The sequence below is a fragment of the Etheostoma spectabile genome, chromosome 23 (genome assembly GCF_008692095.1).
Source record: "Etheostoma spectabile isolate EspeVRDwgs_2016 chromosome 23, UIUC_Espe_1.0, whole genome shotgun sequence".
Classification (NCBI taxonomy): domain Eukaryota; kingdom Metazoa; phylum Chordata; class Actinopteri; order Perciformes; family Percidae; genus Etheostoma; species Etheostoma spectabile.
The window spans coordinates 17490749-17502977 of record NC_045755.1 but is presented as its reverse complement, the minus strand read 5'-3'; the positions used below and the strand labels follow the sequence as shown (position 1 = coordinate 17502977).

The 12229-nt window shown below is 38.7% G+C and overlaps 2 protein-coding genes across 2 annotated transcripts; both read left to right on the top strand.

Annotated features, from left to right (window-relative positions):
- Nucleotides 1-2914: 2914 nt before the first annotated feature.
- Nucleotides 2915-5753, top strand: snrpf (small nuclear ribonucleoprotein polypeptide F). The gene is made up of 4 exons (XM_032505685.1): nt 2915-3065; nt 4095-4220; nt 5061-5125; nt 5475-5753. Exons 1-4 carry the CDS (start codon nt 3063-3065, stop codon nt 5539-5541), a joined length of 261 nt encoding a protein of 86 aa, XP_032361576.1. The 5' UTR covers nt 2915-3062; the 3' UTR covers nt 5542-5753.
- A 600-nt stretch (nt 5754-6353) lies between these two features.
- amdhd1 (amidohydrolase domain containing 1) lies at nt 6354-11774 on the top strand. The gene is made up of 9 exons (XM_032505651.1): nt 6354-6592; nt 7140-7246; nt 7362-7426; nt 7511-7788; nt 8586-8811; nt 10045-10169; nt 10576-10669; nt 10767-10927; nt 11469-11774. Exons 1-9 carry the CDS (start codon nt 6456-6458, stop codon nt 11572-11574), a joined length of 1299 nt encoding a protein of 432 aa, XP_032361542.1. The 5' UTR covers nt 6354-6455; the 3' UTR covers nt 11575-11774.
- The last annotated feature ends 455 nt before the right edge of the window (nt 11775-12229 follow it).

The following is a 12229-nucleotide window of genomic DNA, read 5'->3' as shown; positions in this document are numbered from 1 at the left end:
ATATGCTATTTGCACATATCTGTAAAAATTTGCAATTTAGTAATACCACCAAATTCCTAGGTAAATCTTGCTCACAATACTTGTTTCTATTTTGTATTCATAGGACAAACCCATCTGTAAAACTCTGTTTATATAGTATTCTTTCCATATATTATTCATTACATATCCATGTCTTGCACTTATAGGACCATTGTAATATCCTGCACTTACTGCTATGCACCTTGGTTAGACCCAAACTGCATTTCGTTGCTGTACCTGTACCTGTGTAATGACAATAAAGTTGAATCTAATCTAATCTAATCTATGGTTGGGCCTGTATGAACAATACAAAACAACACTGAGCAGGATGCAGTGTGCCCCCCTGTGCTCAGTAGTGGTACAAAAAAAATCCACAATGTTCTTTCCGCTCCGGCCCATTTGGGTCAAGCTCGACTGAACACAGCGTGGCTTTGGCTTCTCTGTCTGCTGTGTAATCGGACCATGACCTGCTTTCTGAGCTTCTGACCCGTGTCCAATAAACAGTGAGCCAAATGAAACGATCTCACCTGTTCACGTTGTTCTGTCTGTCCTGGTTCAGTCATCAGTCCTACTCTTTGTAGAGAAAGAAACCTGGGATCTTTCTCCGAGATTTAGACTTCCTGTTTCCAGACTCTGTGCTAAGCTAAGCCATAGCACAACATATACAGACCTATATGGTACAGCCACGAGTGTGGTATCTTCTCATTTAACTCTTGGCAAGGTGAAGAAGCAAGGTCTTTAAGTTGGCCGTCAAACAGTGGACTTTTGCACGCAGCTGTGAGGTTTGTGAGTCCCATGCTTTACACTTCCTGCATTCATGCACTCCACAGGCCCATTCCCTGTTAACTTCAGTCTCTCAGCTTTCCTCTGCAGACTTCAAAGGGCTGTTTGGCATCAGACTGGAATGATTCGACTGGCCTCCTTAACAAAGCTGTCTTCCTCCAAATGATGATACCAACAACTAAAAGGCTTGGCATCACATTGTGGTCATTTGTTGTCTCTTTGCGGTCATATTTCACCTCCGTGTGTACTCTTTTCATCTCTTTTGTGGATGTTTTGTGTCTCTTTGTGGATGCTTTTTTGTGTTTTTTGGGCTATGTCTTTTTTATTTCTTTTATTTTGCATCCTTTTGTGACCGCTTTGCATCTTATTGTGGTCTCTTTTCATCTGTTTGAGGTTGTTTTCGGTCTCTTTGTGGACGCTTTTTTGTCTCTGTGGCTGTTTTGGGTCTGTTTTTACTCATTTTCCTTCACTTTGTGGTAATTTTTGTCTCATTGTGGTTGTTTTTTTTATCTCATTGAGATTAATTTGGATCTCTGTTTAGTCGTTTTGTGTCTCTTTGTGGTCGTGTTCGTATTTTAATCTCTTTGATGCTTGATCTTTGTGTTCCTTTTGCATCTCGTGGTTGTTTTTTCGTCTCTTTGTGATCATTTTGTGTTTCTTTGTGGAGACTCTTTGTCTCTTTGTGGTCGTTTTGTGGCAGTGTCACCCCTCTGGCCCTGCCCCTGCTCCTGACATACAAACGTACACACATTGTTAACATGCCATGTAACGGATGGACAGATTGATTAATTACATGGGGGCCAACTCAAAAGGAGAGAGAAGAAAATAGGCTAAATGATGTAAGGACATGAGTATTTCAAACATGCAAAGAAAGCTCTCTTGTAATTTTAGAGGAATTTTTGAAGGAACCAAGCCCTTCACTGTAGTAAGTCAGATGTTGGTTTCATTTAATGTATCAGGTTTGAACTTGTTGAATGCTTAACTAACAGTTGAACTCTTTTACACAGAAAAATGAGTGAAATCTTCAGACTGTGTGTGCCTGGAGAGAAATAGCTGCCCAGACAGAGAGCCGAGACGACCTAGATATGACAGTCATTTCACTTTCTGCTCCTAATAAGTTCAGAGTTTTATAATTACTGAATAGTCCTTTGACCAAGTTCATGTTAAAGTGAAATATTCAACAGAGTATGGTGTTACACACACAGTATAGTTCAACTCAGGGCAGATAGAGAGACTGACAGTGATGCTGGATGTACAGTAGTTCAGAAGAAAAATATGATTCAACATTACAGTTATCACATGACACATTTTAAAGAATGTCCGTTCAAGCCTATTATTATGATGCAAGAGGGAATAACACACCTCATAAAGTAAGCCTAAAAGAAGGTCAACTTACAGCTATAAAACGTGTATTCAAATAATAAATGAGTTATTTGACAGAAAATAAATTGTGGGGATTGGCTTTTTCTTATTTAATTGGAACCAGAGTGTTTTAGGTTTTAGAGTCAGGAATAAGAAGAAGGTTATAATTTTTTTTTTACATTTAACACAGTTTGTGAGACAAATATTGACTTAAAAATGAACAAAAACAACATAACTTGTAGTTTTCCTATGATTTACATGATGTAATTTAAGATGCAAAACATATTATTTGCCTCTTTAAACTTTTTCAGTTGTTTAAATGAAGGTAGTTGGCAGAAGCAGCAGTTTGTAGAAGAAGAAAAAACATGTTTGGGGTAAATGATCATCTAAATATATAGATGTGTTTTCTTGTACAGGGTCACACAATCCAAAACGGTTGGGAACCATGATCTTTAACGATCATATATATTTTTATCTTAAATTTTCATCTGTAGATTGACTATTAGCAAGAGCTGTCAACAAAAAAGACAAATATAGTGGAGTATTAAGTAAAATATTTGCCTCTGAAATGTAGTGGAGTAGACGTAATGCATTGTAAAAGTACCTCAAATTGTATTTAATCACAGTAATCAGTTTAGTAAATGTACTCAATTACATTTTTCAGAAGTAATAATATGCAAAACACCTCTTCAGGTAAAGGGGGACTTGAGCTGTGTGTTACAGTGTAGACCTCTCACCACCAGGGGGCAGTGTGTTCAAACAGGAAGACCCCTCACAGGTCAAAGGGCTGTACTTCCGGTTCGGCGGTAAAGCGTGTGCTGCTTTACGAAGTACGAACGTTCTTCTGTCGAAAACATACCGAATTTATTAATTCCCACACAGCGTTGAGTAGAACAGAAATGGTGAGTACATCGTACTAATGTTTACCATCTTCTAATTAGATGTTCAGTGGGATTATTTTCGCTATCACTGCTCAAAGAATGTAGCCTATTTGCTAGTTAGCATTAGCTACGCTCGCTTCTCATTCATGGTTTTAAGTGAATGAATGAATGAATGGCTCTCAAGTTTACGCTCACAAGCTACATAAAACATAGTATGTAGTTACTAAAATAGTACTACGGTCCATGTCTTCGTTTATTTGGCGGCGCAGCGTAATTTACAAGTGAACGTATGCCGCCTTTTGGCCCAGTGAGTAGGAAGAAGGCCCACCAAACTCCATTCAAAAACCATCTAATTCAGCATGATGCTTATCGGCAAGCAGTACGTTGTATAGCTACTTTCCAGAACCTGCTCCACCTAAACGCTAGCTTTATTTTTTTCCCGTAAAGACGTCATCGTTTAGGTTGCTTGGCTGTACAGGACGCAGCCTTACTGCTTTAACGTTACCGTTGGCTGGAAACCGTATGAACAAAGAAGTGGAAAAAATGGGTTTTCTCGTGAATTATTGTGTCTGGGGTTGGCTGTGATTCTGTACAATACAGGCTACACCAGCTGTAGCTTTTCACTTTGGGATACATCCAAACGACACAGCAGTAACACGTAAATATTGACTTAGAATGGTTCTACCTAATGTAATCTTGTGTACTGCCATATATTGTCAGACACTGTTGTTTTGTGTTTTAAAGGGTATTTGAAATAAGTGTTGAGTGTTAGGCCGAATTTATTAACATTATATCGCCACATATCTGGGAAAGTTCACTAGATGCATGTTTTCATTTGACATGCTGCTGATATGCCAAGCCAAAGTTATTTGTCAGAGTTATAAAACTAAATTTATTATCTTTTTAGAAAAACATTATTTGTGACAGTAAGCAATACCCTGGTTAGTGTTGGCAATGCTGTCACAATATACATGTATAGTTACGTAATGTATCCAAAAGGTGGTATAGTAAACTGTGTATAATAACCTGCCTCATCTTTTGTCTCTATAGAGTTTACCTTTGAACCCAAAGCCATTCTTGAACGGCCTGACAGGCAAGCCGGTGATGGTAAAACTGAAGTGGGGTATGGAGTACAAGGGCTACCTGGTGTCTGTGGATGGGTACATGAATATGCAGGTGAGAACTATTCATTGTTTAGTATGTCTTGTTCCACAACAAATGGTATTCATCAACACAGATATGTGCTATCCTTGCTTGCACAAACAGAATATTTGTTGATCATGAACCCGTTGAACCATCGAAAAAACAATAACAGCTCAAGGGCGGTAGTCAATTAAGGTCGCAGTTATAAAAAAGTAGAGAGGAAAGTAGAGAGACCTTTATACTGACCGAAAACACCGATAGAAAGACGCCCAGGGTCCCTGCTTACCTGCGTGAACGTGCCTTAGGCATGGTGCCAGGAGGCATGAGGACAGCAGATGTGGCCACGGCAACACATTGCAATGTCCTTACTGTGAGACGCCTAAGACAGCAGATGCCCTGCAGTACTTAATGCTTAATACTGAGGGCCACTTTTGATTTTGACACCCCCCACCCCATTTGTTCAGGGATACATTATTCCATTTCTGTTAGTCACTTGTCTGTGAAAAGGGTTCAGTTTTGTCTTAGTTGTTAAATCTTTTAATGTTCATGCAAATATTTGCATATTATGTTAAGTTTGCTTATAATATAAAAGTAGTTGAAAGTGAAAGGGCGTTTATTTTTTTTTGCAGAGTATATATTCTATCATATATAGTACACGGTGCCAATTTCTTTTCTGACCTAACGTACGTTACAGAGTTGCCAGCATTACATGTTCTGCAGTCTAAGTTTTGCTGACAGTTTTTTTCTCTTCATGATTATTGGGATTGTAAGATACCAAGCTGTACCATTCCAATTAGAGAGCATGACCGCATGACAGCATACACCTTTTATGAGTGGCATCTTGACCTATTTATATTTCTGTTTTCCTGACAGCTGGCAAACACAGAAGAGTATGTGGATGGAGCATTGGCGGGTCATCTTGGTGAAGTGCTTGTCAGGTTTGTTGTCAACCTAAAAGATCTTTTCATCTTTCATCAAAACTAGTTCAGTAGAATCTTTATTAGTTACTTAATTCTGCATTTTCTGTTTTTTAGCAAGGTAATTTATAGTAAGTTTTTGAATCTGGCTGCAAAAAAGCAGTTTCTGGCAAAACGATACAGAGAAAGTTATTTTTATGGCTCAATTGTTTTTCCTTACTTCCTCAACTAACTTGTGTTAATAATTAACGTGTCATTTTTCCAAGAAATCAGTGGTGGTAGCAAAAGGAGCAGTACATGATCAAACCATTTGGTGTTCTGTCTTTTCCCCTGCGGCCACTGTGCTAACAGGTGTGTTTCATACCCACAGGTGCAATAACGTTTTGTACATCAGAGGTGTAGAAGAAGAGGAGGAAGACGGAGAAATGAGGGAGTGATGCTCGGCCCTGTTGTGTGATTGTACCTTGTAGCTGAGATGATGTGTGTTTGTGTTTTCACCATGTGAAACAAATGAACGCCTGCGCTTGAGGTTTTTTTCTTCAAGCAGTTTTGAAATTGATTTTTTTTTTTTTTTTTACTGTAAGTTCAATTTTATGTTGTGACTTTGTGATACAGACACAATAAAATGATTATTGTACCCTTTCTTAAACCTGAGTTGTTGTGGTTTTTACATTTGATAACTATTGCTGTCAGTTAAACAAGTTTTTTTTTTTTTTTAACGCAAGATTAACGTTCTTTTTAGACCAGCAAACTTTGTGTGTTTTTTCACATGCTGTTGCAACAACTAGTAACGTAAGAAAAACTCCAACACCAAAAATATGCTGTTTGGGCTCGCGAGCCGGCCAAAGAGTAGTAATGTTTTTTTTTTTGAGTGGATGGTGAGCGCGAGACGCCAAAATGGATGCCAATAAGATTCGGAATGGGAAGTTTACTTTTTAAAAACTGCTAAATAGTTCCATTGACAAGACAAATTCTGAGTCAACTGAGCAACTTGTGCCTAGAGGAACCGCAGTGTCTGACCTCTGGAAACATTTTGCCTTCAGACAAGATTATATATAAAAGTGTGATTAATTATCAATATTGAGGTAAAATGTGCAATGATTGTGATTTTGATTTTAGGGCATATTGTGCAGCCCCAGTAGGAAGAGTGTTGGGGCCAGATTGGAATTGGTCATATCTATCTAACAGAATATGTAAATTTCTCTTGAATGATTACTGGTTGTCAGTGGCAGCAGCACCACCCCTTACTGTGCACTTTAAACTGTTCTCCTGAACAAATATTTGCCTGTTCCAAAACTAGTTGAAAGCCAGTCACTCTGAAGTTAAGTGTTTCTGCTTTGGATGAATCAAAATGTCCAAAAGTTATAGACTCCTGGTGAAGAATGCCAAACTGGTGGTCCTGATCTGCAACAACGGAGAGAAGTTCTTGACCAAACATGGCATGCAAAACCTTTCTGTGATTGAAAATGGGAGCGTAGTGATAGGGAGGTAAGCATCTGAGATTTCTTCATACCATGTTATAAGCATGTGCAAGCACATGATACATATTGTATGAGTTGGTGTAGAAATCTTACACAAATAGCATTAGTTATGAACTGTGTGACTGCTCTTCATACCTGCATACTAAATGCCACCACAGCTCTAGTTGAGCTGCAGGTTTTAAAAGCCAAATGGAATGGGACATGTCCACACTGGTGTCCTCTACAGGCTGTAATGGCTCATTACACCAAGAAAACACTACGACTGAAAACTTTGGACACTTTTCTGTTAGTATCACTTTTAAAACGTATTCATTAATAACCACTTGCTAATTTAAATTTGGTTTCTGGACACTTAATCTAGTTCTATTTTATACTGGTGCTATTAACCTACTACTACTGGGGCAAAATGTATACTTTGGACTGAGGGTGTTTACCAAAAGGTTTTTCCTCTGTACGCTTTCCATTAGTCTAAGCTGTACATTGTCAAACTTATAAAATGTTCAGATGCAAGCTGGGCTTTAAAGCGACATTAAAGGAACCATTTCTTCATCCAGTGATGGGCTCATTAAAGCCGTGGGGCCTGCAGAAGTCATCGGAGCACAGTATCCAGAAGGGTCCTTTGATAAAGTGATTGATGCTTCAGGAATGTGTGTCCTGCCTGGTGAGTATCAGCTCAGCAGAGGCAAGTTATAGTTTTTGGGACTGGATATTTGGACTGATTATATTATAATTACATGAAATCAGTGATTAGTATTTGAAAAAGCTTTTTGTTTCAGGGTTGGTTGACGCGCACACCCATCCAGTCTGGGCTGGTGACAGGGTGCATGAATTTGCAATGAAGGTAAATCACATTTTGATAGTTTGTTGACCTTACTTCCATAACTGGAGCTACATAGTTTTATAAAAATGCATGTTACTCTTGCAGCTGGCAGGTGCCACCTACATGGACGTGCACCGGGCCGGGGGAGGGATCCACTTCACGGTGGAGCACACCCGAGCTGCCAGGTCCTCAGAGCTGCTGGGGTCCCTCAGCAGCAGGCTGGTCCGGATGCAGCGAGCAGGGACGACCCTGGTGGAGTGTAAGAGCGGGTACGGACTGGATCTGCAGACTGAGGTGAAGATGCTGGAGGTGATCGAGGAGGCCAGACGCACCCTGCCCATTAACATCTCCTCAACCTACTGTGGAGCCCACGCAGTGCCTAAGTATGGACCTTCCTCAGCAGTTCTTATTTCCAGTGTTGTAATGTAACAAATTACTTTGTAACTGTACTTACTCATTTTCACGTACCTGTTCTTTACTTGGTTATTTATGTTTTTTTGAAACCTTTTAAATTTCTTTCATTTTTACTCCACTACATTTCCTAAATAAAACTTGTACTTTTACTCTGATACATTTCCCCCCTAAGCATTTTTGTTACTTTCTACTTGCAAGAAGTGTCTTTGTAATTTGGAGTGAAAAATTCTTCCTCACAAAATTGAATTTGATGTTTAGGAAGGTGTGAAAACAAGGCAAGGCAGCTTTATTTGTAGAGCACATTTCAGCAACAGGGAAATTCAAAGTGCGTTACACAAAATCAGTCAACAGATAAAACACAAGTATCCTAAAAAAAATAAAAAAATAATAATTCATAAAACAGATAAATCACAAGTGTAAACTTGAGACTACCTTCACACTAATAAGTCAATGTTAGTGCTGCCTTTCGTGATCACCCTCAATGTCACTACCCTTCACAACTCTATTTTTAGAGACGTTACCTTTTGTCTCCTTGGCAACAATAAAGTTCATAATCAAAGTTTTTTTAACTCTTACTTTTAATTAAGTACATTTAATATCAGAAAATATCTTTTGATACTTTAAGTCTCTTATTCAAGTGGTATTCTAAAAGGTCATTTTCTGGTAATATACTCAAGTATGTTTTTTTTTTTTATAGAAGACTGCATATTTCACATCCCATCCTGAAAGTGAATAACCAACCAATCTTCTCTGTCCTTTTGTTTAGAGGGAAGACCGTTGAAGAAGCAACAAAGGACATCCTGCAGGTTCAGCTGCCACGACTGAAGGAGCAGATGTCTGCTGGGACTCTGAGAGTCGACAACATCGACGTGTTCTGTGAGCAGGGAGTGTTCGACCTCGGCTCGACTCGTTCCATCCTGCAGGCCGGCAAAGACCTGGGCCTCAACATCAACTTCCACGGAGATGAGCTTCATCCCATGAACTCTGCTCAGGTATCACTTACTCCTAAAGCTGCAGGTTTGTTTTTTTTGCCACTTTGAGTGAAATGGGCCTTTGACACATTGTGTTTCTCATGTGTTGTGCACTCCGTTTGTATCAGTAAGAGTAGACTAAATTCTAAAAACACCTGTCTGTGTAATGCAACACAGTTCAACATGTTACAGCCTCAAAATGGCCTAAAAGTTGGATTTTCATTCCTCTGAACCACTAAGATGTTAATATAGAACTCCCAATTATTATATGAAAAATATGTGGGTTGTTAGCTGCTAATTGTGTCTGTCTGTTGTTGGGTGCTAAGCAGGTCGTTAACAGGGTTATGGGAGTGATTTTTGGAGGACTAACAACCCTAAAAATTGAGCTTTGGAAAATGTGCTTTATTTTACAGACAACATAAGATTGTTTTGATAGTCCATTATTTGATAAAATCAAATAATCTAAATAATAATTTGGGGGTGGTAGTAGCCGGAGGGTCACTGGTTCAAGTCCCCGTGTGGACCAAAAAGAAGGGAGTGTGGATTGGTGGCTGGAGAGATGCCACTTCACCTCCTGGGCACTGCCAGGTGCTGTTGAGCAAGGCACCGTACCCCCCCACCCGCTCAGGGCGCTGGTTCGGCTGGCAGCCCACTCACTCTGACATCTCTCCATTAGTGCATGTATAGATCCTGAGCATGTGTGTGTGTGTGTAGTTCAGGACTGTGTGTGACTACTAACAAGTGTGGACACAGAGTGTAAATTGTAATTTCCCCATTGGGGATTAATAAACAGATTAAAATTTTAAAAAAAATCTACTCTGAGTTCTGAGTACCAAGGTGTCTTTAGGTTATTATTTATTGTTGCTTTTAAACGTTTGTTTTCGTCAGTAATGTTACTAAACATAAAATGAAAGCTGCAAACAAGTATTTTCATTAATCTGCTGAGTATTTAGATGATTCATTAGTTTTTTGGTATTTAAAGCTTAAAAAAATAGGGAAACATTTCAATCATTATTTTCCAGAGCTCACGTTGATATTTTGAAATTGTTTTGTCGGAGCAGCAGTCCAACATTTAAAGACATTCAGTTTATAATCATAAAAACTGAGAAAAGCAGCACATTTGTTTCATAAATTAACTAACTAATCAATTATTAGAATTGCTGATTCATATTTTGTTTATAAGCGGATCAATTAATTGACTGTTCATTTCTCGAATAATAACCTCGTTAACCTGAGTGTGTAGTTGGGTGTCAGTTGGGTGCAGAGCTCGGAGCCTTGGCCATCAGTCACCTGGAGGAGGTCACAGACGAGGGGATTGCTGCCATGGCAACAGCAAGAACCGCCGCTGTCCTTTTACCAACTACAGCCTACATCCTACGGTACTGTAACACCAGTGGTGGAATGTAACTAAGTACATTTACTCAAGTACTGTACTTAAGTACAAATTTGAGGTACTGTACTTGTTTTCATGCCACTTTGAACTTCTACTCCATTACATCTCAGAGGAAAATATTTTACTTTTTACGCCACCACATTTATTTAATAACTTTAGTTACTTCACAACATTTTACAAAATGTACAAAGATCCTATTAAATGGGATGGTTTGTTTAATTTAACTACCAAACATTACTCTGTATACAGGAAGAGCTAAAACAAGTAGTAGATCGATTAGTTGCTGACAGAAAAATAATAACTACTTTTGATAGATCTGAATACTTCCTCCACCACTCTGTAACACAGAAGTACTCCCACTGTGAGCTGTCTAATAATTTGCATGTGTTCAGGCTGCCTCAGCCTCGGGCCAGAGACATGTTGGAAGCTGGAGTTATCGTCGCCCTCGGCAGCGACTTTAACCCCAACGCCTACTGCTGCTCCATGGTGAGAACTACACAAGTGTCTGATAGTTGCAAACTGATGTCTTGTCTCTATCCTGTTTATTGGCGTTTTCCTCTCTCTGTCTTGTCTACGTCCTCAGCCGATAGTCATGCACCTGGCCTGTGTCAACATGAGGATGTCCATGCCCGAAGCTTTGGCCGCGGCCACCATCAACGCGGCCTACGCCCTGGGGCGCTCCCACACACATGGCTCCCTGGAGGTCAACAAACACGGAGACCTGCTGGTCCTCAACACCACACGGTAAATCACGTGTCAAGATTTACACACACGGAAAGGTTTCTGAGTGTAAAAACCTCTGGTTCCTTTGTGGGAAATATTTGTTGAACAGCTGTTTCTTATACCAGAATCCTGGCTTGAATGAGATGCTGTACACAAAACTTCCAATAGAGGGCTTTAAATACTTCAAACTACATTGAACACCTCATAAGAACTACACCATTCAGGGTGAACATTTTCTTAATAAAAGCAGAAACAATGAATGGTGAATTAATAAAACGTTCTGGTGACAGTTTTACAAGTTATTCCTCCCAAAATGCTATATATATATAATACCTAAATATCCCATGCTACAGGACAAGGTCTAACTAAAATAAAGATCTAACTGTGAAAACATAGTGGTATTGTTGTGTAATAGTGTCTTTTAGTCTATATCAGCTTGCATAGATGTTTTATTCTGACATATGAGTGCAACACCTTAAGTATTTATTGCTGATAACTGCGTGTCTTGTGTGTTTTTTTTAACGCGTTTGTATGTAAAACACACCGTCTCCTTTTATTGCAGATGGGAGCATCTCATCTACCAGCTGGGAGGACATCAGGAGTTGATCCGTTACGTTGTGATTAAAGGAAACATCGTCATTGATAATGGCAAAACTATGGACTTATAATCAGACAAAAATGGCAAAGGTGCTGTCAATAACTGTGATAGACAGTTATCTGATATTAATATAATACTTGTAATACTACTTACAGACATTTTTTAAAATGTGTGTATGTTTCTGGAAACAGGGAGACCAGCCTAGCTCTGTCTACTATTTTCAGATTAAACCATATATTAACTGTTGATTAAAATCTGCCTTTCTATTCATCTATCTCTGTTTCTGTAAAGCACTTAATCAGAGACTACAGCAGCAGAAGTCATAGTGTAGTATGTAGGAAAAAAGTCAGTGTATTATGTTGAAAAATTCACTGTATAGTAAGTCTAAAAAGTCAGTTTTGCATGTTAAAAAAAGTAATAAAAGTCATAATTCGAAAACGTCATAGTATGTTGTAAAAAAGTCATAGGATAGATTGTCGAAAAGTCAGTGTATAGTATGTCGAAAAAAGTTAAAAAGTCTGTTCCATGTCAAAAAAAGTCATAGTATAGCATGTCGTAAAAAATGAAAAAAGTCATAGTATAGCATGTCGTAAAAATGACAAAGTCTATTTTTTTTTTTTTTTTTTTTTTTTTTTTTGTTTTTTTTTTTTTTTGTTGTGTATAGCATGGTCGTAAAAAATGAAAAAGTCATATAGCAGTCGTAAAAAATGAAAAAAGTCATAGTA